This window comes from Lissotriton helveticus, chromosome 7 (assembly GCF_964261635.1).
Source record: "Lissotriton helveticus chromosome 7, aLisHel1.1, whole genome shotgun sequence".
Classification (NCBI taxonomy): domain Eukaryota; kingdom Metazoa; phylum Chordata; class Amphibia; order Caudata; family Salamandridae; genus Lissotriton; species Lissotriton helveticus.
The window spans coordinates 1,195,501,207-1,195,525,371 of record NC_136068.1 but is presented as its reverse complement, the minus strand read 5'-3'; the positions used below and the strand labels follow the sequence as shown (position 1 = coordinate 1,195,525,371).

At 44.7% G+C, this 24,165-nt stretch overlaps 1 protein-coding gene across 1 annotated transcript in view; it reads right to left on the bottom strand.

Moving 5' to 3' along the window:
• Nucleotides 1-24,165, bottom strand: part of C7H17orf75 (chromosome 7 C17orf75 homolog) — a 198,648-nt gene that overhangs the window by 152,773 nt on the left and 21,710 nt on the right. The window contains exon 2 of the mRNA XM_078654362.1: nucleotides 793-873. Within this exon, the coding sequence (XP_078510488.1) occupies nucleotides 793-873 (81 nt within the window). The remainder of the gene's footprint in view (nucleotides 1-792; nucleotides 874-24,165) is intronic.

Below are 24,165 nucleotides of genomic sequence, written 5' to 3'. Positions count from 1 at the left end.
GGGTCAAGGGTTTATGCCAGAGGAACCAACTAAGGTTCTGCCAGTGTAAACGCAATGCCTTCTCGGACTCTAAATCGAGTTTGGAGGGTGTGACACTTCAGATATCACTTTAAAGATCGGCCAGATTGGCTTTATCTCAATAAAACAGAAGCGAGTTGTATGGGTAAATATTGAAATAGTGTCTCTAGGCGTTAGCTGCAGCCAGTAGAATATTAGAAAGAATTTGAAACCACGTCACTAGGGACAAGCACAAACAGGGGAATGAGCCTTCACCACACCAGCTTGGGCACATGATCCTGGACAACCCGAGCATATGGTCACTTCTGATAGCTGCAACTGGTCTGCGAATATAGAGAAGGAAAATAACAAATGAAAATGCACTGAAACAACCTACCTACCTAACGGTGTACTGCAGTCTGCAATCATGCTATTGCTATCGTGCTCGTTTTACATGTTCAAATGAGGAATGGAGGGCGAAGAACATAAAAACTACACAGTGTTCCGTGCTGTCTTTAGGTTTCTACATTTGCTTAAAATTAAAACCATATTTTGGTTAAAAGATGTGCGATATTATCAGATTTGCTAATGAACTGGTTATAACCACGTGTCACTGCATTGTACCTCGTTATGTTCTAGTGTGAATGCTGAACCTCCTTAAGCCCCACAGGCTGAATTCTTGTTCTTCTACTTCAAATTGACGAACTAGGCTTTTGAGGCGTGAGGATCACTCCGCCTCCGAGACAGATCAGTCACAGGAAGACACGGAGACCGTCACTCTCACACTTTCATTACCTGAAGTCTTCCACAGAGGGGGTTTCCGATGGCAGACTTTGCCGGCTTTCATCGTCGCTGTCTGTCCCAGACTGAGAGGATCTAGGGTAAGAAACAGACACAGCTGGTCATTACAAATGTACTTTCTTTAATCATCCTACTTATCAGCGTATAACACTGCACGTGTGGAATATTATCCCTTAAGACATGCATGTAAACTACAAAAACACTTCATAATAACACTCGTGAGTTGTATTTTGTTGAAATTAAGCGAACAGTATTTATTTTGCTGAAAATAAAACATGGTAGGTCTAGAGAGTTCTGTGCGATCCTGCGCGGTCCGCAGGCAGGGCACTATGGGGCAGATTTACAAGCCCCTTGCGCCTCTTTTACGCCGTTGTTGCGTTACTTTTGTGACGCAGCGGCGGCGCAAAAGATGCGCCATGGTGCGGGGTATTTACAACATGACGCATCTTAGAGATGCGTCACGTTGTGAAGCCCTGCGCCACATGAAACCTGTGTCAGGTTTCATGTGGGCGTTTCCACGAAGGGGGGGGGCGTTCCGTCATAGGAACGCCCCTGGAAAGTGACTCAGTGAAATCTACAAGATTTCACTGAGTCACTTTACTAACGCTGATGCGTCAAAACCCTGCGCCTGCTTGAAGCAGGCGTAAGGCTTGACGTACCACGTTAACAGATAGGGCAAGTTGGAAAAGTGCTGGAGTTCCGTGCCGCATGCAACAACTTCAGCACTGCGCCAACTTGACTCCCTAGATGCGACACGCATCTGTTTATTCCTGCGCCATGGTGCGCCGCATTGTAAATGCGGCGCATCAAAGGGTGGCGCAAGGATAAACTTGCCTGCCGTATCTTTCCTGGCGCATCTCTGCTGATTTGCAGAGATGCGTCAGGCAACATAAATCTGCCCCAGTGTGTTTAAAGTTGTTTTTCTTCTGGGCAGGTCCGCTGTCCAAGGGAGATAAGGAGTATTTTTAGAAGGCTAGCAGTCCTCCCAGCTCTCTGGAAGTTGCTGGTCTGTGGGATGAGTCACTCTTCTTCATTTATTTATTTATTTATTTAAAGTTTTATATAGCGCTGGCTAGACCCAAAGGAATCAGAGCACTTTACAAGGGTTGAGAGAGGAACAAATTGCAAAATAACATTAGTGTGAAAAGGTAAGATGCAAGACAATAAGAACAATATGCAAAGGACTGTAATTACATGAACAAGAAAATAAGGCGTACATTTAGGCCGAAACCAGTAATTAATAGTTAAGCTAGAGTGGGTGGTCAGGGATGAAGGGGGGACAGTGTGGAGGTAGGGAGGAAGTGAGGCAGGCGATGGGAGAGGTGATAACATGTGGGAGTGGGCAGTGAATATAAGAGAACTAGTAGGGAGAGGGTGGAAGTATATGTAAGGAAAAGAAGAGGGGGGAAGTAGGTCAGGTCTAAAGTGGCGACAAGATGGCACCATCATGGGCAGGATGTGAACCCCTGTTTGGTGGCAGGATTAAGGAACCCAGTATTTGTTTAAAAGGTTCCGCTTGATCTCTTTTTTGAAGCTGAGGTCGGAGGGATTGCAACGTAGATCTTTGGGGAGTGAATTCCAAATAATGGGAGCATTTCCGGAGAAAGAGCGAGACTGGGTAGCTTTCTTGTTCACCAAGGGCGGTACCAGCATGAGTGTATTTGTGCTCCTCATTTCTCTAGTGCAGCCCGCTTTGTGGAGTTTGTCTGATAGATATAATGGGGTGTGATGATGCAAGGCTTTATGCGCAATGCAAGCATTCTTGTAGGTGGATCTGCCTTCAATGGGGAGCCATTTGAGATCTTTGAGGATGGGGGAGATGTGGTCAAACCGCTTGTAATCCGAAATAAGTCTTGCAGCGAGGTTAAGGCCATATTTGATTGGTGCGAAGTGGGCTTTCAGTGTTCCAGAGAGAATGGCATTACTGTAGTCCAATCTAGAAAGTACTATTGATTGAATAACTAATTGGAAGTCATCAGCGGGAATGACGGGTTTAACTTTCTTGAGGTGGTATAGAGTGATGAGAGTGTCTTTGGCTGCATTTTTTATGTGGGGAGAAAGGCTGAGGTTGTGGTCAATGCGTATTCCGAGGGATTTAACTGAATTAGAAGTGGACAAAGAACAGTTGAGAGCTTTAAAGTCAGAGATCCAGAGTTGGATGGGGAACCTGTTGTTTTTAGGAGCGAAGAGAATGACTTCCGTTTTTTTAGGGTTGAGCTTAAGGTGATTGTGCTGGAACCAGTGTTGAATCTTAGTCAGGGTATCATTGAGGTGCAGATTGTCGGCTTGGGATTTGATCCTGTAGTACAGCTGGGCATCATCAGCATAGAGGTGGTATTTGATTCCTGCTTGCTTGAGAAAAAGGGTGAGGGGTTCCATGAAGAGGTTAAATAGGGAGGGAGAGAGAATAGAACCCTGGGGCACACCCAGGGACACAGGAATAGGTTTAGAGAGACAAATTGCTGATTTTAATTGGTTGGGTTCTGTGCTGAAAGAAGGAGGTGAACCATTTGAGTACTAGACCATTAAAGCCAAAATGAACTTTGAGGGTATTGAGTAAGGTGGAGTGAATAACGGTATCGAAAGCCGCAGAAAGGTCAAGAAGAATGAAAAGGGAGGCCTCCCCCTTGTGGAGGGAGTGATGGATGTCATCAACAATGTTGAGCATAGCAGTTTCTGTACTGCAGCCCTTTCTAAAGCCTGCCTGTACTGTGTCCAAAAGGCAAAAAGAGTCAATGTGCTTGTCCAGTTGGAGCAGGGCGCATTTTTCGAGGGCCTTGGATAGAAGAGGAAGATTAGAGATAGGACGCAGATTGTTAAAGTCATTGGGGTCTGCAGTAGCATTTTTGAGGGTAGGAGTGATTGGGCTAAGCTGGAGGGAAACAGGGACACACCCTGTGGCCAAGGAGGAGTTGATGATGGTACTCCAATACGGTGCAATAATATGCTTTAAATCTTGAACAAGGTTAGCGGGATGAGGGTCCAGGGAATGAGAGGCGGGTTTAAGCTTGGTGATTATGCTGAAGACTTCACGCTCTGTAACTGGGGTGAAGTTAAGCCAAGATGCGTTATTTTTTTTAGCAGTGGGCTGGTAAGGAAATGTTTGCGAGGGGAGACAGTGGGAGGGAGGTGAACAGGGTCAGGCGGGGGCAGAGATGTAAAAGAAGACTTGGATGGGAGGTCAATGAGGGGTGAAGAGCAGTGTGGTGGGAAGGATAAGGCAAAGGATTGGTCAATCTTGGAATTTTTTTCGGAAAGAAGTTAGCAATTTTATCACATCTTTCGATAGAGGCCAACAATTTGGGGGGCAGAAGCGGTTTGATTTTTGATTATGCTGAATAGTTGCCTGGGTCGATTCTTGCCCGGTCAAGTTGAGCGCGGAAGAAGGCGGCCTTTTAATTGAGGATGTGCTTTTGCAGTCAGCCCTTGCAGTTTTGAGCAGGGCAAGATTTGGGGGGAGGGGTGTTGCCTCCACGTGCGTTCCACCAGCCTAAGTGAGCGTCTCTCATTGTTGAGATCAACATTAAACCAGGATTTGGCAGGACTGTTTTTATGCAGTTTTAATTTGGCTGGGGCAATATGGTCAAGGACCTCGATGATCGATTTGTTGTAGTGTTCGGTAAAGTTCGTTAGCATTTTGAGAGGGAGGTGTAAGTTGAAGTTTTGCTTTAATCTTAGTCTCCAGTTCGCCAGGAGGAATAAGGTGAAGATTTCTGGTGAATTTCCTATTTTTGTTGTTTTTAGGGGACGGGGGCGTACGGTGCAGTTAATTGTGAAGAGGATAAGGTGATGGTCCGACCAGTCAATAGGGACAATGCGGGAAAGGGAAGCCAGGTTTTTTGCTAGTAATGATAGTGTTAAGAGAAGCCCCTTTGAAATGAGTTGGCAAATGGCAGAGTTGATTCAAGTCATTAACGCCGAGTAGGTCATTGAGGATGTTAACTGAGGGATCATCCTTATTGTTCCAGTGAACATTAAAGTCACAGAGGAAGAGGTTTTTGGAGTTGGAAATCGAGGCTTGACAATTCCTCAACGAAGGGCAAAGGGTCACCAGGGGGATGGTAGATATTATGTAGTTAAATAGGAGGGGAGCCCTGAACTTTAAGTTCAGCTCCGATGTATTCGAAGGTGGCTTGATCGGAATTTGGAACGAGGGAGAGTTGGATTCATCTTTGTAGATTATGGCTAGGCAGCCTCCAGTTTTGTCAAGTCTATCTTTTCTGAGAATGGAGTAACCCGGGGGAGAGCAGGTCAAGAATAGATGCAGTGTGAGCCTTGAGCAAGGTTTCAGTAAGAAAAGCGATGTCTATAGCTTCACTAGGATGGTTTCCGAGACTTCTGTTGCATGTCGTGCGTCCAATCGATAGTTCACCAGCATGCAGTTGAGGGGTTTAGGGATGTTTTGGGGGGACTACAGGTGTGGATTCTGGTGAGTTGTGGAGGGGGTCTGGGTGAGTCTGGAGAGGAAGGGATATGGCTTGTCCCAAGGATCACCGGAATGGCGGAGTGACGTGTAGGAGGGTCGGTAGTCATGGAGAGATGTGGTGGAGTCTGGGCGAGCCAGGGGAGGTGGGGAAACGTCTGCTCCACAAGATGGTGGAGTGCAGTGTAGGAGGATCAATTGTCCTGGGGATAGAGGGGGTTGAGGATATATAAGTCCCCAGGGTCCGGGGAGGAGGGATGGCTCAGGGTTTGGGATGGTATAAGAGGACTGTAACTGGAGGGTCCATCGGTTGGCCTACCGAGAGAGGTAGTCTTCTCTTGTTGAAGGGATGTAGTGCTTGTTTGTACGGAGCCCATGGAAAAGATATGGTTGGTAAGATTAGTACTGTGGAGGGAATTAAAGTCTTTCCTGAGAGATGAAAGTTCTATGTTAAGGAGCGATTGGGTCAAAAGCGTGGAAGGTAAAGAGGCAAGGAGGTCGGTGGGGAGAGGGGTATGTTCCACATTAGACAGGGAGAGAGGAATAGGGAGAAGATGAGGAGGGAACCCAGGAGGAGGGAAGTGAGGGTTGGTCAAGATGCTGGACTGAGGATGACTTGTAGTATGAGAGCCATCATACCCAGGGGCCTGGAGTGCTATGAGAAGAGGGGCCATAGGGCGAGTGAGGGGAGGTGTCATCTTGTCTAAAGGGGTGGGCTCATTAAGATTGCAAGAGTTTGTTGTCCTAGGTGGCGCCGTGAGGGGGTCGGAGTGATGGGGAGCAGAGTGTAGGGGGATCAGAGTGTAGGGGGATCGGAGTGGGGGGATCAGTCAGAGAGGACTGGAAGGAATGAGAGGTAGGAAGGGTGTGGTTAAGGATGAGTGGGAGAGTGTCAAGAGGGGAGAGAGGGTTTGGGAGGCCGAGTGTGACAGAAAAAAAAGGAGAAGGTGGAGAGGCAGATGAGGCGAGGGGAGAGAGTGTTTGAGTGGTTAGGGAAGATGTGGAAGTGTCAAGCGCAGAGGAGGCGGCTAATGGGGCGGTGGGATCAAAGGTCGGGGATTGGGAGACTTCATAGGTAGTTGCAGAATCAAGGATGGGCGAGGATGGCGTCAAAAGAGGTGAAGCCTGGGGGGTATCCTGTGATTGAGAGGCTGCAGAGATAAGGGAGGGCGAAGATAGTAGATCGTATAGGGAGCTCAAGTGGTGCTCGAAGATGGTGAGGCGGTTCTCACCGGCTTGAATGAGGATATTTCCCCAAAAAAAGTGGAGGAAGGGGAGGTGGACAGTTTCCAACCATATGGGATTTTGCACGATTTCGTTATGGGGAGGTGGTGGAGGAAAATACTTTTCCATTTAGAGGGGCGTCTGGAGTAAAAGATGTAGTTAGTGTTGATGATGGAGGTGAGGCTAATGTAATTATCAACAAATAAGGTTTCCTGGTGACGTATTAACACCTTAGCTGCTATGGAACGTCCAGCTCCAGTGCTGGACGTTCCATTGCGCAGGTGCAGTTTGAACGTTCAACGGCCGACGGCAGCACTACGGAGGTAGTGGTGCCGTCGGCCGTTGATCGTGCGCAGCACCTAAGGTGTTAATAGTTTGTGTTTCACATTTTTCTTAGCATTCTTTAGAAGGGTCTTTGAAGACTGCAAATAAGATAGGTGGGCTGGAGCCAATTCAGTTGCTGCATGGCTCTTCTTCGTCCTCTTCTTCGTAGGTCATCAATAATCTGAGGATTAAGGTTCAGGGGTGCCCCTAAATACTAGTTTTAGGGGTGTTACAGGGGTCAGAAGGTAATAGCCAATGGGCTACTTCTCTTTAGGGTGCCTACACCATTTGTATGTCCACACCCTCTGGGGAGGGGGCATATCCCTAACCCTCTTTGATAGAGTCCTCCAAAACAATTTGGAGTATTCTCAAAGGAGGGGGTGACTTTAGCTCAGGGCACCTTAGGGGCGGTCCTGGCTGAGAGGGGACACACCTCTCCTGCTTACACATTTTCGCACCAACCTTGCTAGCCAAAAATGGTGCTTAGTCAGGGGGTGAGCATCTTCACTAGATGGAGAGTCCCTTGTCAGCATAACAAAAGGCAGGAAGCCTTTGAGGCTGACCGCCTTTCAATTTTGTTCCTGCTTGAGGGGTAGGTGTGAAGGACCATCACCCAGAGCAGGCTTTGTTTCTGACCCAATTGAGCAAAAGGTCCCCACCTCAGGGGGTCAGAAACATGTCTAGAGGCTTGTGGGGACCAGTCTGGCACACACTAGCGAGTTAGTAGGATTTCAGGGGCACATCAGAGGTGCCCTCTGTGTGCATTTCATAATAAATCCAACAATGGCATCAGTGTGGGTTTATTAAGCAGAGATGTTTGGTACCAAAAATCTTGGAATTCAGTGAAACCATCATGGAGATGTGGAACTCGTGATGACAAGTTCCCTGCCCATGTACTCAGTATGGCTTCACTGTGCACTTATAATGGTAAGAATGGGCTTAGATATTATAGAGGCATATCTGCTCATGCAGTTATGTCCTCACATGAGATATAGTGCACCTGTCATAGGGCTGTAAAGCCTGCAGGTGGGGGGACTTACCTATACCTCTTGCAGTGCTGGTAGGCTTTGCACACAGGGATTTGTGCCAGGTCGACTCTTCACTTTTATCTGCAACAAAACACGCAGGCTGCAGTGGCAGTATGCCTGTGTTTGGTGAGGGGGCACAATACATGCTGCAGCCCTTAGAGACCCTCTCTGGTCACAAGGACCTTGGTACCAATGGTACCTTTTACAAGGGACTTATTTGTGAGCCAGAGGTATGCCAATAGTGGGCACAAAGGTACAGTTTGGGGAAAGAACACAGGCACTGGGAACCTGGTTAGCAGGAACCCATTGCACACTCAGTCAAAGATATATCAGAGTCAGGCAAAAAGTGTGGGGGGGGGGGGTACTGCAACAGAAACCCACTTTCCTACAGAGTGCTCATCTGGATCACCCCATGGGTCCTATTTGTTGTGAATACACAGAATGGATGTAGATGTCCATTAAGCAATTTTGGAGGGCCAACTCGTCGTGGCGTCCCTCACACTGATGGCATTATATGCCCCCAACACTAATCAGTTGGGTTTCCTAGACACACTCACTCTGGCACTCTTCCGGAATCCCCTACACCCGCGACTTTGGGGAGAGAACTTCAACAGCGTACCGGAAGATGATCTCAACCGTTCCTCCCCTCCATGCTGCTACATGTGTCGGCACAACACAAGATTTTAGCACATAGACCACACATCGTTGCTTACACAACGCGCGGCGGCTCGGGCACCTGACCCACCCGGAATACTCATTGTATTCATTGGTTCATGATGTGCACACTAGGATAGACCTTTTCCTATGCACAGAACAAATGGGACCCCCGATAACCTGTGCGGAGTACTTAGCGCAGATCTTCTCAGACTACTGCCCATTACTGGTCATCCTCAGGTGGGGCAGACAACACCCCACCATACCTACATGGCAGATGCAAACGGAGGCACTCTCTGACCCCCCCAATTCAACGAGGAGCTGACGCACTGCACCACACAATGCTTGAGCTTAACAAGGAAACTTCCTTGTCCTGGGCACTAGAGTGTGATGCACACAAAGTTGTTGCATGTGGGTACCGCTTGGCATCTACTTGGGGGATACATCGTCACTTGGGTGAGCTAACGGTCATCACGCAGGAGCTACAACCCCTGGAGGTGAGGTTTACAACTCGGACTGCGACGGCTGAGCAACTCCAGCAGCCGCGTAAGCAGTGAGCCGAAGGTGAAGCTCTCCTGAGTAAACAGGACTACAACCGCCATACTGCCCAGCAACATGCTGAGGGGGATCAATCAGGGAAGTTATTGACGTGGCTCATAAAGGAGGATCAGTGAAGTGTTCTGACGAATCGCTCTGCGTATATGATGGCACGATCATCACCTCTCAGCCTACTATCAATGCTACCTTTCGCAAATATTACCGGGGGTTGTACACCGCGACGGCTTCCCAAGCTCCAGAGTGCACACATAGCTTCTTCCGCAAGCTACAGATGGTCAGGCTGAATCAGTTGCAATGAGCTGAGCTGCACGAGCCCCTGCAACTGGATGAAATACCTGCCGCAATCTTGCAAATCGCCCACAACAAGACCTCCCGCACCTATGGGCTACCGATTGAATGCAACCTTTCCCACTCAACTCCTGCTGGACATGTTCACGAAGGCCAGGAAGCTGGGATGCCTCCCAGTCGTGCTCTGAGAGGCCCAGATCATGGACCTTCCTAAACAGGCAGAGAACCACTTACTGTTTGCTATTAACGGCCTCTCTCAATACTAAATCTCAACTGGAAGTTCCTGTGCAGAGCGTTAATGAACCGCCTCCTCACAACAATTAATGCTCTTGTCCATGTTGACAAGTCAAGATTCATCCTGGGCGAAGCACTTTCACCAACATTCGTTACCCATTACTGCTCATTCATGATACTCCAACTGATGCCTTCGGGCAGGAAGCTGTGTCGTTAGGCATTGAGAAGGCGCTCAACACTAAACGCCTAACAGGGTCCATATATGCTCCAAATGTAGAGCAGTCTGCTTTCCTATGTCACCTCACACAAATGCTCAAACCCTGGAGCGGTGTCCCATGGCTGCTGAGGAGGGGAGGGGAGGGGGGGGGACTTCAATTCAGTGCTCAACACCTCCCTCCATTGGCACGCACAGCAGCCTCCTCGATCAGTCCTGAACGCTTGGCTGGCGCTCTGGTCTCTGACAGATATTTGGCGTGTCCGTAACCCAGAAGTCCGTGTGTATTCTTTTTATTCCCACATACATGACCTACATGTGAGGATGGACCGGATCTTGAGCTCACCCTCACTGCTGCCACACGTCAAAAACATTTAGACTACCTTGGCCCCACACATTCCGACCACAATCCCCATTTGCTACAACTGAGCTGGGAGGCCGGCCCCCCTCTTAATGCCGCCAGCCGGCAGCGCTGGAAGACCCAGCATTCTGGGCCTCACTGGGAGTAGCTGCAACAGAATATTTAGAAAATAACACCAGCACCATACATAGCAAATCAACTGAATGGCAAGCATTTAAAGTCGTTATCAGGGGTTATAACATGGGACTAATCTGGAACATGCGCAGACAGCTAATCTGGGAGATCGTGAAAATAGAACAAGAGATTATACCCGGCAAAACTCAAATGGCATCGGGCTAGGGAGACTTGCAACAGCTGCGCACGAAGCGAAACAAACCTATAGAATTGTTAGGGCAGCTGCGTTGTTTAAATTACACAGCACATTCAGCATGCACACACACAATGTCAGAAAACCTGGAAGATTGCTGGCATGGCTGCTGCGACAGGAGCAGCCTCAACACCCCATACATGCTACATGCCCTACAGTGCACATCCAATACGAAATACATGTCCAGATGACAAAACACTACACGACCCTCTATCCACAACCCCACTAGACTGGGAAAGAACAAGAGCGTTATTGTACATGATACACCTACCCACTATAACACCAGAGCAGAGCGAGGCACTAAGCGCTCCGATTGAGCAAGATGAGGTTAACGGGGTTATAGCAGCGCTGGCAACAGGCATAGCCCCTGGCCTAGAAGGGCCACCGACAGAATTCTACAAAACATATGCGGCAACACTGGCACCACACCTCCATGCACTCTATGCCCCTGCGATAGAGGATGCCGACCTCCCGCAATCACTGAACGAAGCACGGCTGGTCACACTCCCCAAGCCTGACAGGTCTTATCGGGCTGAGCTCATACAGGCCTATGGCTCTATTAAACACAGCTTATTAAAATCTTGGTGAAGCTTCTAGCAGACCGGCTAGCACCGCTGGTCCAATCACTAGTACATGAGGACCAGAACGGATTTGTCCCAGCACGAGGCACTTCTTTGAACCTCTGACAGTTTTTCAGAGTCGCTTAATATGCCCCAGACCAATGGTCTCACGCAGGCTGCCTGATCGTAGACCTAGAGAAGGCCTTCGATACCCTGGAATAAGACTTCCTCTTTGCGGTACTGCCATTGTATGGGCTCGGAAAAACGTTCATTAGAATAGTTTGGCTTCTATACAAGGACCTAGTGACCTGGTTACATGTACACACATGTCCTGAGCTGGTATCCATCTTTGCAATCCTAGACAACCTGAGCATCCACACATGGTTGTCAGACTCGAAAGCCCGGCCCCGTCAGGACACAAGCCAGAAGACTGTGGACCGCCCCTGCTGGTGCAGGATGGTACACACCAAAGGAACCCACATCCCACGCTCACGGTGCATTGTGATCCGGGACTTGCCCTGACTTTGTGACACGACAACGGTATGATGGTACTCCCTGGAGAGAAGCAGGAGTTGATTAATTGGGGTGTAGTGTGTTTTATCTAGGTACCTGAATCAATATCCTATTCTTTGCCCTTGTCCGGTTATAAATCCAATAATATCCCTGCAACGGCATAGAAACCCTTTTTCATAATTCAGTCATAGCGCATGCTGTCACATTAAGCAAGCCTATTCCTCCAGCCCCCTAGAAAGCACACCGAGTTCTTAAACAAATCCAAGCCTCCAGCAACCTGGGAAATCCCCGCTGCTTTGTTTTGATTTCGTCCGAAGAACTCCTGTAAAGCACTGTAAGAACGACCAGTTCTTAGTGACATCTTTATTGACGTCTTATGTCCAGCCTTACGTCAAACCCGGCACCTTTCAGGTATAAATATACCAACTTTGCCTTAAGCAAACACACGGTGGTGATGAATCTGGAGCAGCTACTACTTGCCCGAGAGCCCAGCTGATGCGAGAGCCCACGGACGCTGCCCCTCCCTTTTGACGCGCTGAGAAAGACGCTGTCTTTTCTCTTGCAGAGAAATCCAGCCTCCGGCGTTTCCAGCCTACCCTTGCGGGTGACTGGGATACCGAGTCCTGAGAGAGAGATACCAGCCCTCCTGCCTTCTAATACCCTGGTACTGAACTGACTAAACCCTACAGAGAATTCTTGAGTCAGATTCTTGGCAAAACAAACTTAACTTAAACTGCTACTTACTTACTCCTTCCCACGTATTAGGCTTAGGTCAGGTACACCGGGGTAGGCGTAGTTAGAAGCACCAGTTGAGTACGATTAGTCATGGTATATGTGTATGTATCTATTTTATCCATTTTAAAGTATCATATGGCTAAGAAACCATATCAATGCTTTTACAGTATTATTTCATAATCCTGCTTTTACTGTATGCACTTTACTTAACTATAAGTATTGCAATTGTAGCAATTCATTTCTCTTGTATGAGGAAAGAGACTGCTCAATAAATAACACCTTTTATTGAAAACGCCCGTCTCTCTTTTTCTCTTTAATCTGGTGAAACTAAGTACGCACCTTTGACTGAGTGAAATAGCTGTCTTTTGTTTTCATACGACTCTAGAGATATACTCTTATTCAGGGAGAGCAAATTTGTCATGTTTTATGGTTGTCAGAAACTAAATCCCTTCTTGTCTATCCAGGGAGGTTAAACTCCTCCTCGCTTATTCGAGAAAGTTTCTAGTGATCTCTGAGCTAGCTGGCAAAAAACTTAAGTCTAATATAGTCAGTAGAGACCTAGTTAACCTCAGTGCTACGTCTAAACTACTGAAGATATTATTCCAATGCGCAGAGCCTATTGGGACTATAGGAACTACACTACATGGCGCCCAACGTTTGGTAAGGCGATAAATCTAACGCAAGACGTTAGAGTAACTCAGTCGTGCTTTTTCACACAGACCCTTTCTCCCGTAAATACTCCAAAGACGTCTGGAGTGGGTCAAAGGTTAAAATCCGCCGGAACTTAGTAGGAAGAGATTTCTATGTATAGTTTTTGGTTTATTCAACGTTGAAGGATACAGTGTTCCAAAATATTGAGCACCTAATCTTTGTTTCCTTGAAAACTTAATCTGCAACAAAAAACCTTCCTGTCAGTAAAATGTCAGACAATGAAGAAGAAAGGGAGGCAGCTAGAATAGCAGCTCGTCTCCTAGAGGAAGACCCGGATGCAATACTCATCCCGGTCAGCATAAGAAAAACTATAACTCTTAAACTAATAGAAAATGGACTAACATCGAGAGGTGGTACAGTCATATTCGTAATTGAGGCACATGAATATCGGCAGACAGAGGTATTCTATTCATGGATAAACTTTCCAGCAGCAAACGCTGTCACACATGAGTTCCACTATTACAAAATAGAGGAACCACCGGATATCTACACTCCTTTCGAGGAGGTGGAAATCCCATTAAAATACCAAGAGCACCTGCTCTGGTTTAAAGGCGCCCTAAAACATAATAATCACATCACCAGGCTCGGTCCACTAGGTAGACCAGGAGCAACGTGGCCGGTTCTAGCAAGCTACACACCACATCCAGACATTGAAAAAATGTCAATACCAGAACTTTTGGGACAGTTAAAACAACTGATTAAAATACATAGACAATTAGTCCAATATGTAATGCGGACTTCAACAGTCCAACCAGCTATTAACATTCCACAGCTGACCCCTCATCAGGGGAATACAAATAAAATAACACCACAGAACATACAGTCATGTCTGGGTAAAGTACCCGCAAAACGGGAACAAATTCCATTCTGGTTAGCACAAAAAATCACTCAAATAGAGGCAGTATTTCCGGATACTGCCCCTACTGAGAAACACAGAATTCTGACTATCTGTCTTCCAATGGGGATCGCACCACATGTGGAGGACTGTGACACTTGGGGCACAGTCTTTGCTTCCATTTACACAAAAACACATGGTGTTCCGTCCATGGCGGTAATACCCGATGTGCTAAGACAGATTCAAAATGAATACGGTCCAGAACCTGCTTTAACTCTGGGTATGAAATTACTGAAAGACTTCAAGCAGGTCTCAGCTTTATTATTATCTAACATAAAAGGAGAAGCAGCATCTGTGGCTATCCGCCACAAATTGAAAGAAACAGATATAGCAGAACAGCCATTTGAACTTGCCAGAATCATAGAAAAATCCTATGAAGAGCTAGGAAGAGATAGTTTGGGTGGGAAACCAGTAAAACCCCAACTAACTGAAAATCCTGAAAAGATATTTATTAAAAATAATCTCAACACTCCAAAAAAGAGCTGGGATGGAAATAAACAATCCACTCCCAAAGAAAAAAGATTCCAGTCCAGAGGAAAGTCTCCTCGGCGGAGAGAAAGATCTCCGGACCAAGGACACAAGTCTCCCCAGAGGGAGCCCTCTGAGAAAAGATACAACCTTAGAAATAGGGATAATTTGAAGAAACCTGATAGATATCAAGATATTGATACACGTCCCTCTCGATCTTTTCAGACTTCCTCGCAGAAATCGGAAAGAAGAGGACGGTCAGAACACAGGGAAGAGCACGTCAAGTCCAAAGACAAGGAACCTGCTCATCAAAGTAAAAAACTACAATTTCCAAAAAAGAAGGTAGCCAGTATTAAAATAATAAAACATGCCGAGGATCCTGAGGACACAACTGAAAAACGGAGAGTGGGCTCAGACAATGCTAGACAGCGCAGCAGAAGTGAGCATAGCTCGCAAGATCCTGATGAATCATCTGGAGACAGTGGACACGAATGAATACATTCAGGGGGAAACTGCAGACACCAGAGTTAGCAAACCTCATAAAATATACGAAATAACATTACGTATAGAGGGAGATAAGACTAGGAAAATAAGGGGTCTATTTTGGGATAACCTCTCCAAAGGCTATGACATCCTTTTAGCTGAAAAAGACTGGCCACCGGAGTTTGTCAGGGAGTGCCCTCATGGCGAAGAAATGATTATGCCTGCCTTCTCAAATCATATTCCAATTCATAAAAAATATACACTTGCAAGAAATTGGGCAGTAGCCCAAGCACCTGCATTATATAAAAACCATGTTGGATGGGATGAGGACTCTCCTCCTCACAAAATCCAGTTAAAAAAATCAACCAACTGCACAAAGGCAGTACCCAATGAAGCAAGAAGCTAAACAGGTCAGGGAGATCTTAGATCAACTTGAATACCAGGGGGTGATTGAAACTTGCAACTCACAAATGAACAATCCTTTGTTTCCTGTCTCCAAGCCAGATGATTCATATCGTCTAGTTTTGGATTACAGACATCTAAACTCATGTTGCAAAACTTTTGCAGTACAAAACTCACATAGTGCAGCACTAATGAATAACATCGTGCGCAAAAAATACAAAACAACATTAGACATCTCTAATGGATTCTTTTGTCAAAATATAGCACCTGAAAGCAGGTATTTGACCGCTTTCTCAATAATGGGCTCGCAGAAAAAAATTCTGTCGACTCCCACAGGGGTTCAAGAACAGCCCAGGATTATTCTCAGCAAGAGTAACAGAGTTACTACAAATGTATGATGATGAGGCATTATCTTATGTCGATGACATCTATCTAACAGATGATGACTTGGATACTCACTTGAAAAGAGTGAACACCATAATACTTGGGTTCGCAGCAGAGGGTTACAAATTCAATTTTAAAAAGTCACGAATTGCCCATCTAACTGTCCTGTTTTTAGGATATGAATTATCAAGTGAAGGCAAAAGCCTTAGAGAAATGTGCTGTAATCCAAGCACCAAGAACGCTGAAAAACTTACAATCAATTCTAGGCTTCCTGAATTTCAGAAGAACTTACATTCTAAATTAGGCAGAGAGGGTTAAACCTCTCTATGAACTTATAAGACCAGATTTTAAAACAATCAATTGGACTCAAAAACACACAGAAATTTTGAGATCATTGCAAACAGACATGTTAGCTAAAACAAAATTGCAAACACGCGATAACACTCGCAACCTTGTAATCCGAGTCATCCCAGGAAGATGCGGATTCACATACCTGACCTCTAATGAGGGAGAAACGGTACCAATAGCATACAAATCACATTGTACACAGAAGCTGAAAAAACATTCAGCATTAAGGAAAACATTGTTCATGCGATTCAAACAGCTGTAGCAAAAGAAAGAGACCAAGCTGATGGCAGACAGATTACTGTTAGAACAGCAGAATCAGCCTTTGAGGCATTAACAAGCCCATGTAATTTACCTACTGTGGCATTAAATCCAAAATGGATACAATGGGAAAATTCTCTTGCTACAGACAAAGTGAAATACTATTTTGACCCGGAAATGAAAAAATTAAAAAATTTAGAATATGAAAGAGAATATCCTCTGCCAATCGACATTCGGCCCATTCAACAGTACGCCTGTGTAATATATACAGACGGACATGCACAACCCTCAGTTTGGGGAAAACAAGCCTATAACGCCACATGCGAGATTGTTAAATACGTGTGGCGCGGAGATAAAAGACCTCTGGTAACAAAATCACACTCTGTAGAAAATAATTCAGAAAAACAAACTGAAGTAATGGCGTTAAAAATGGCGCTAGATAATGCCGATCGCGAATTCCCGACACTAATAGTGTGCGATTCGTATTACTGCGTCAAATCATACAATAACGACTTGCAGAAATGGGTTCAAAACGGTTACAAAGATGACACAGGTGCCACAATAAAGCAAAAATCGCTTTGGGAACAAGTAGTTCTTTTACAGAAAGAACTACCAAAGACTCACGTGATACATTCATTGATTCATGAACGTGATGGCGTTCACGTTCCAGGGAATTCATTGGCTGAGACAGCCACAGCGGAAGCAACTAAGTCGGCTTCCGTAGCTACAAAAAAGCGTTCAGGAAAATACGCAGACGGGGAAACAATGCTGGCGGTAAAAACGTCATCAAAAGGCGACTGTTCAGAGCTACCTGTCAACTATCCACTCAATTATACATACGTAATCGATGCAAACTCCGTTCCTTTTGCTCAAATCCCTGGAGTGGGGGATAGAGTAATTCCAAACACGAACAGGAGAGGCTTCTTAATACAAAAAGCACATATGGGATTAGGTCTAAGGCATCAGAAGATCAAGGAATCTCTGACAGAATTAAAATCAGAATACTGGTGGCCGGAAATGAGTGTGGATAATCACAACTTTGCAAAAAATTGTGAAAACTGCAACAGAGATCGCAGTGGCGAACCAGCTTACATAGTGCCAGAACACCTAATAGAAAGCATAAGGCGATCTATACGCATGATTAAACAGGAAACATGCGTCCCAATGTATATTAATTAAGACTAGATTCACTTAAAATGTAGACCCCAGCTCTCGACTGACGTTTGAACTGTTATAAAAAGATTTGCGAGTCTATAGCGGCATAGACGCAATTGGCATGCTACACTCTGACCAGGGTCCTGCTTTTAGCTCTCGAGCTTATGAGGAGGACGTGACCAGCATGGGCATTGCATTGCGGGAATCTTATCACTTCCTTCCTGAGGGAAATGGGATGGTGGAAAGAAAAAAACGAGACATAAAGCAATCTATAACGGCAAAGGTATTAGGTTCGGGTGTTGGGTGGGTCAAACATTTAATAAGTGTCCAATGTAGTCTTAATAATCTGCCAAGAAATTCTCTAAAAGGTTTCAGTCCGTACGAACTATTGTTCGGGACTAGAATGCATATCCAGGACCTCGATAGTCAAACTTCAGTGGTAGAAAGAAAATGCTTTGATATCAAAGATCGTTTGGCTATTTTACAGGACTTAAATGAAACAAGAAAAGACCTGAGCAACATAAAGTTGAAACAACAGCCAACAGCCACTGAAGAGAAACCACCTGTCCCAGCAAGGCCTGTCTGGATTCCAAAGATTGGGGATCTGGTCAGAGAGAAAATCGTGGTGAAGAAGGAATTTGGGCCTTCTTACAGAAAAGCAGTACCTGTCTTAGCTGTCAACGGTACAAGATCAGTTGTACTACCGCCCCTTGCTGGTAAAAAGGAGAACCGAGTTGTATCCATCGACCTGGTTAAACCACAATCATGTGGCCAATAATAAGTAGTAGGCCAAGTGGACTCCCAAGAAGTAGCAGAACACCAAAGTTTGCTACAAATCAAGAGGTTCAAACTGAGAGACTAATCACATTTGATAAACCTACAGTGAATCAACAAGGACTATGCAACAAAGCCATGGAACTTATGCCTCTTGAAACCCAAATTACATCAATTCGTCAAGAAACACCTGTCTACAACGATGTAGCCACAGACTATGCTAATAAAACAAGGAAAAATCCAGAAGCAATTCCAATAATTGACAGAACTGCGTCAGGCTACTTCATCAACTTCGATGACTTTTCTGAGGATCCGAGCGAACCTGAGGAACAGCCAACGACAACAACAACTTTTAAAGACAAAACTAAAGAACTCTTTCATCAACTAAAAGAAACCTATCTGATTTCTCCATGGATTGAATTTTGGGTGGTGCTAGGTGTACTTTTCCTCCTGCTTTGGCTCATCATGGTGCTATGCTTGGGACACTTCATTGAGGGAAAATATGTTACAATGGACACAGCAAGCCAGAACATCAACCTGGTCCTAAAGCCACACAAGTCTTCACACATCGAGAAAAGAGAACTTTCCTCAGTAAACTTCACAGCCAATCCATTGCCCGGTGGGGTAGCATGGGACAAAACAGATTACGATATATATGGCCCAGTCGAGCTCTTGAAGTATCCTCATCAATTTACGGTTTCATTAAGTGACTTTGTAAAACCGAGTACATTCTCTGATGATTGGGACTTTGAAAGTATTAATGATATGATGTCAGACTTAGTTATGCCAGCAAAATTTACAGAACATGATTATTTACAGGGTTCATCAAATTATGATCAGATGTACTGCTACAACCACTATGGTAACCATTATTTGCATAAATCTGCTCAGCCTAGAAATGTTTTAAATTATAATCAATGGGAACATTGTGCAACTCCACCAAAAGGTAGTTCAAAAACATTCTATGAGACATTCCCATACTTCTCAGGGTTTAACACAAGTGAAGCAGAAACATTTTATTTCAAATTGTTAAACAAGACAGGAATGAAAACCATGCTAACAAATACAAAATTAATCTATTCAGAATCATTTTATGAAAAAATGAATACATTTGGTTTTGATTTTTGGAAAAATATTATTGAAACGAAAACAATCTGGGGTACTAAAGACTGGCAAGTCCGAGGTATAGAATCATTATTCAGAGCCTGCATAATCCCAGAACAAATTATATTTCTGAATGACACAATTCAACAAACAACCTGTCTTGGCCTAGCCAAAATTAAAGACTTAAACAAACCGTCTATTCCAAAGCCATCACCTGATAGTAATAGCACTACAGATGTTGAGATAGACGTATCCCATATTTTTAACCAAAACAGAACACATCCTGATTGGAAGAAATGGTTGATCTGGCCCACAGACACAAATAACTGTCAAGATAGATTCCTGAACAAAACACGGGGGTTCAAATTGACCAGGCCAGACCCTAGATACTCCCAGCGACAACATCCAGGGATTGTAACAACATACAGTGTAGGAAAACTCTGCCTTAAATGGCTACATACATCCACACTGGCAGAAATTAAGCAACACTTGACTTTACTTAAAGAAGGTGCGGACTTGCGTGATTTCATTATGGGACCACGCAAACAGCGTCAAAAACGTTTCATAGCGGCCTCTATGTATGCAGCTTATAACGAAGTTTGGAAAGAAACTCAAATTAAAACAGCAGAGAAAATACGGGAAATTGACCGTATTGATTTGAAAATATCACTTTCTGTTGTGGACAATGGGTTAATGACTCTGTCTTCCAGAATATATTCACTGGACAGGATTGTATCATCTGCAATCGATATAATAGAACAGGACATGCTAATGTTACAACATGGTCAGTCCCAATTGCGTTCTATTGTACAGCTTGGCTGGACGTTACAAAATCTGCGTTCAGGCTACGTGCCTTGGCGTTTAATCAACACAACGTCACTGTTCTCTATCTTTAACCTTACTGATATACAAATCAGCTTGGCACAAAAGGGAGCAGAATATACAATTCTGAGCATTGAAAAACTTGAGAGATTACCATTGACAATGTCAGAACGACCTGTCATTGAATGGATAATACACGGGATAATAACTATTCCGATAACAACTTTCCAATTTCGATACTGCCAAAAGTAATATACAGGCAGGCCAGTATGAAAGGTTGGGTAAAGGATACATCAAGTCATCATGGAAATTACCTTACACTCACACATGTTATAGTGAAAAAGGACAGAATGTATTTCTTAGTGGTGATAATTGTGAAAAATCACTAAGTGGTACACTTCTGTGTCAGGGTATAAATCTACATGGGGCCTGTGAGGGGACTTCAAATAACCTTTCATGTCACCAGCTTGGCACACCTACAACTCGAATAGAGCCATTCTTTAGACGGCTTTCAAACAGGAGCTACATTCTAATAGTGGACCACAGATGTTGTGGCCTGGTGCCAGGAAAAGCTTATCTCGTAAGCGTAACGTCCAGGGTCACTTGCTGTGAGCAAGTATTGTATCCCAACGACACTCCAGACATGGAGGGAAAAATTTGGCCCAGTTTGAAAATCTCTTCTATTCGAATTGATACTTTAAGCAGAATGAAGTCTGTTCTTCTACAGACGCCAGTGCACTTGACGTCATCAAAAGAAACGTATGATCTCCAAGTTGCAAGGACAACAGCAGAGATACATAACCTTTTATCAACAAATTGCCCCCTACACTTCGCAGAAATGCTAAATGAAATCTTAAACATTTCTGATACGAATGGTATCGCGAGTGTATTTAAGACAATTTTTTCGGGACTGTTGACACCTTTCAAAGCAGTCCTGGGCATCTTTCCTAATTTTGTCCATTCACTCTTTGGCGGCCTTCCACTACTGTTGGGACTCGTAGCAGGCATTTTATTTTTGATTCTTCTGCTTCGTTATGGCAAGCCACGTCACAGACAAAACTCCAGCAACAATGGAAGAAACGATGCTAGCAATACGCTATCGGGACCGCATAACTAAAGTCCTTGGATTAGCCCGGCTAAGAGATCTGAATATGACCTGGTTTCTTTCATTCAGACCCATCTGGCAGAACTGTATCTTACCTGTTAAGATGTATGCTGTGCGGAGAAGAATGCGTGTTAGACGTCTGTCTCAAACTACAATCAGAAGTACCATTGGATACGGATACTTTGCTGAGTCCAGTAAAGGCTCATGCATCGTGTTGTCCCCAGCGGTTACCCATCCTGATGACGGCATTCGTTGAGACTTCACCACTGCGATTAAAGGGTAGTGAAGTGCAAGATGAGAGCAGCATCAACCAGGTACGACCTTCTGTGAGCACTGCTGATCCTGTCATCGATGATAGCAATCATTCTCACGACTGCACAGTTGCGGCATTTTCCAACTTGGTCGAACTTTCACCTGAAGCGGTAAACTGCTTTTTTGAAAGTCTGTCTGAAATGATGTTCTCCCCTGAACAGAAAGAATAAACTTTTAAGCAAACGAGCACTCAGCGTTCCCTGAACTCTGAATTTGGCCTTCAGCTTTGAAAAACAAAAGCTTCTGAAAATATTTGGAACTGTTTTGACTTCTTCCCCTGAAAAACGAAATTATTTTTTTCCCCGATTCCAAAATATTTACCTTTTTTTTGGCACTCATCCTCTGCTTAAAGTAGAACTATTCTTAGAGAACAGAGCTTCTATTTTTAGGAACTCTAGAGACAATATTACCTCAGCCTCTAGCATATTTACAAATAACTGTATTTATATGTGATGGAATGGTCTCGCACTTTCTTTTCTGTATTAAGAGCCATTTCATGTGTAATTTTCGCAAATCATTCATGCGGATATATGTGCATCCTTTTTTATGAATGATTACACTGCTTGAAAGCATACAGTACCTATACTCATTTTTCGTGTACTTCGCATATACCATTTCAGATGCAAAATAATGTATTTTGGGGTGGATCGGTATACACATGCACCGTTAGATATGTTTACTATTGCTTAGTTTAGTAATTATGGACATGAATTCGTGGAGTGGGTGTAGTGTGTTTTATCTAGGTACCTGAATCAATATCCTATTCTTTGCCCTTGTCCGGTTATAAATCAATAATATCCCTGCAACGGCATAGAAACCCTTTTTCATAATTCAGTCATAGCGCATGCTGTCACAATAAGCAAGCCTATTCCTCCAGCCCCCTAGAAAGCACACCGAGTTCTTAAACAAATCCAAGCCTCCAGCAACCTGGGAAATCCCCGCTGCTTTGTTTTGATTTCGTCCGAAGAACTCCTGTAAAGCACTGTAAGAACGACCAGTTCTTAGTGACATCTTTATTGACGTCTTATGTCCAGCCTTACGTCAAACCCGGCACCTTTCAGGTATAAATATACCAACTTTGCCTTAAGCAAACACACGGTGGTGATGAATCTGGAGCAGCTACTACTTGCCCGAGAGCCCAGCTGATGCGAGAGCCCACGGACGCTGCCCCTCCCTTTTGACGCGCTGAGAAAGACGCTGTCTTTTCTCTTGCAGAGAAATCCAGCCTCCGGCGTTTCCAGCCTACCCTTGCGGGTGACTGGGATACCGAGTCCTGAGAGAGAGATACCAGCCCTCCTGCCTTCTAATACCCAGGTACTGAACTGACTAAACCCTTACAGAGAATTCTTGAGTCAGATTCTTGGCAAAACAAACTTAACTTAAACTGCTACTTACTTACTCCTTCCCACGTATTAGGCTTAGGTCAGGTACACTGGGGTAGGAGCCGTTAGAAGCACCAGTTGAGTACGATTAGTCAATGTATATATGTATGTATCTATTTTATCCATTTTAAAGTATCATATGGCTAAGAAACCATATCAATGCTTTTACAGTATTATTTCATAATCCTGCTTTTACTGTATGCACTTTACTTAACTATAAGTATTGCAATTGTAGCAATTCATTTCTCTTGTATGAGGAAAGAGACTGCTCAATAAATAACACCTTTTATTGAAAACACCCGTCTCTCTTTTTCTCTGCAATCTGGTGAAACTAAGTACGCACCTTTGACTGAGTGAAATAGCTGTCTTATGTTTGCACACGACTCTAGAGATATACTCTTATTCAGGGAGAGCAAAGTTGTCATGTTTTATGGTTGTCAGAAACTAAATCCCTTCTTGTCTATCCAGGGAGGTTAAACACCTCCTCGCTTATTCGAGAACGTTTCTAGTGAACTCTGAGCTAGCTGGCAAAAAACTTAAGTCTAATATAGTCAGTAGAGACCTAGTTAACCTCAGTCCTACGTCTAAACTACTGAAGATATTATTCCAATGCGCAGAGCCTATTGGGACTATAGGAACTACACTACAGGGGGGAACTCTCTAACAAGGGCTCCCATCATGTCCCTTGAAGACATTGTGGACATTTACGGAATAGGAGCTGGCCAGTTAACATTTCACACAATACAGTATGCACTACAAGCCACATGGGGTGGCAGCGACACGGAACCTCCCATGTCTGCCACGATGCACAGGCTCCGGACCTTGGATGGGGCGCACCATGCAATTACCACCCTCTATACGTCCTCCAACTTGATCCTGACAGACTATGCCACATGGACGCTCGCCAGATGGAACGTCGTATTACCACAACCTCTATTGAATAAATGTTGGTTCAGTGCTTTACAATTGATGAAGGACGTATCCAGTACCCACAGATTTCGCTTACGCCAAACTCTCCCCTCAGGGCATCAAACGCATGTACCCAGTCCTAACCACTGAATGCCCCCGATTCAAATTGTTGGATGCTGGATTCTACCACATGGTGTGAGACTGCCCGACACTGCAACTAGTATGGGAAGCAGACACTGCATGGTGACTGAACTGAAAATATATTCCTGAGCCCACACCCGAATCCTGCTTACTGGGCCTATGCACCCATGTGAAAGGTAACCGACATCTTCACATGTTTATTAATCTCGCCTTTGTCCTATTTAAAAGGTA